The following is a 1,373-nucleotide window of genomic DNA, read 5'->3' as shown; positions in this document are numbered from 1 at the left end:
AAATATCCGGACGTTGTGAGCTACGATTTGAACCGTACACACAAGAATAACTTCTGGCCACTCCTAGGTGAATGACAGTAAAAAGTTCTTCCCACTTACGTGGACTTCATCCTCCTCATTTCATTATTTCAATTAAATTCATTTCATTTCATTTTATTCCATTTCATTTCATTTTATTTTATTTCATTCTGTATCTTTTTATTTCTTTTCATTTCATTTCATTTCATATCATTTCATATCATTTGATTACATTTCATTTCATTTGATTTCAGTTCATTTCATTTCATTTCATTTCATTTTATTTTATTTCATTTCATTTCATTTCATTTCATTTCATTTTATTTTATTTTATTTTATTTTATTTTATTTTATTTTACTTTATTTTATTTTATTTTATTTTATTTTATTTTACTTTATTTTATTTTATTTTATTTTATTTTATTTTACTTTATTTTATTTTATTTTATTTTATTTTATTTTACTTTATTTTATTTTATTTTATTTTATTTTATTTTACTTTATTTTATTTTATTTTATTTTATTTTATTTTACTTTATTTTATTTTATTTTATTTTATTTTATTTTACTTTATTTTATTTTATTTTATTTTATTTTATTTTATTTTAATCTATTTTATTGGAAGTTTTAATTTATATATGTTTCTTAATAAGCAAAAATTATGCCCAATATAGTCCAATTTGTTGCCTTGTGCACGCACAGCTGTTTCTGATGGGATAACCAAAATCAGCTGGTCAGACTGCAAGTAGGCTAATTCACGTGGGGGTCATCAATTTTGATTATAGCATTGCTCAATAAACAATTGAAAGCTTTTATTAGCATAAATAATAGCACCGAAAATGAATAAAAGGCTACTTAAAAATGTTCTAGTATGCGCAACCGCCGCCACTTGCGCCTACTTTACCGGTAAATACGTTGAACGTCAACAAGTGCCAGAAACAGAGTGGGAAATAAAAACGCCAGCGTTAGTCCAGCAGGTACATAAGTGGCTTCATTTAACGTTGAATTAATGGGATAAATTTCCGTGTAGCCTTAATATCTTCTCTAATATCCGCTTTCGCAGTTGGAGCGCCGCCCCGCATTGCCAATTTTTGGCACAGTGTCGGCCGCAGTACCAGTGCCAGCAGAAGAAGTGAATCTCAATGCCACACCAACGCGCATTTCACAAATCATGAAATATGGTTTCCCTGGGCTGGATCATGTTCGTTCTTATTCAGATTTTGTGCTATCCTACGATCGCCGTAACCGCGTACCACATTGGGTATTTGAACATCTCACGCCTGAGTCAGTGGCCAGAAACGATGCTGTCGATCGCTCAAAGTGTGAATTCCGCGCGGATGACAGCATACATCCCT

The 1,373-nt window shown here is 30.3% G+C and overlaps 1 protein-coding gene across 1 annotated transcript; it reads left to right on the top strand.

Annotated features, from left to right (window-relative positions):
- Positions 1-782: 782 nt before the first annotated feature.
- LOC108356975 (endonuclease G, mitochondrial-like) lies at positions 783-1,366 on the top strand (the record flags this gene model as incomplete). Its single annotated transcript, XM_017608071.1, has 2 exons — positions 783-995; positions 1,082-1,366. Coding segments are annotated over exons 1-2 (423 nt in total), but the record flags the coding sequence as incomplete, so codon positions are not given.
- Between the last annotated feature and the right edge of the window lie 7 nt (positions 1,367-1,373).

Source organism: Rhagoletis zephyria, unplaced genomic scaffold (genome assembly GCF_001687245.7).
Source record: "Rhagoletis zephyria isolate East Lansing unplaced genomic scaffold, Rhagoletis_zephyria_1.1 Rzeph_scaffold_68329, whole genome shotgun sequence".
NCBI classification, from domain to species: Eukaryota; Metazoa; Arthropoda; class Insecta; order Diptera; family Tephritidae; genus Rhagoletis; species Rhagoletis zephyria.
The sequence above is the reverse complement of the archived record's forward strand: the minus strand, read 5'-3'. Positions and strand labels throughout refer to the sequence as shown.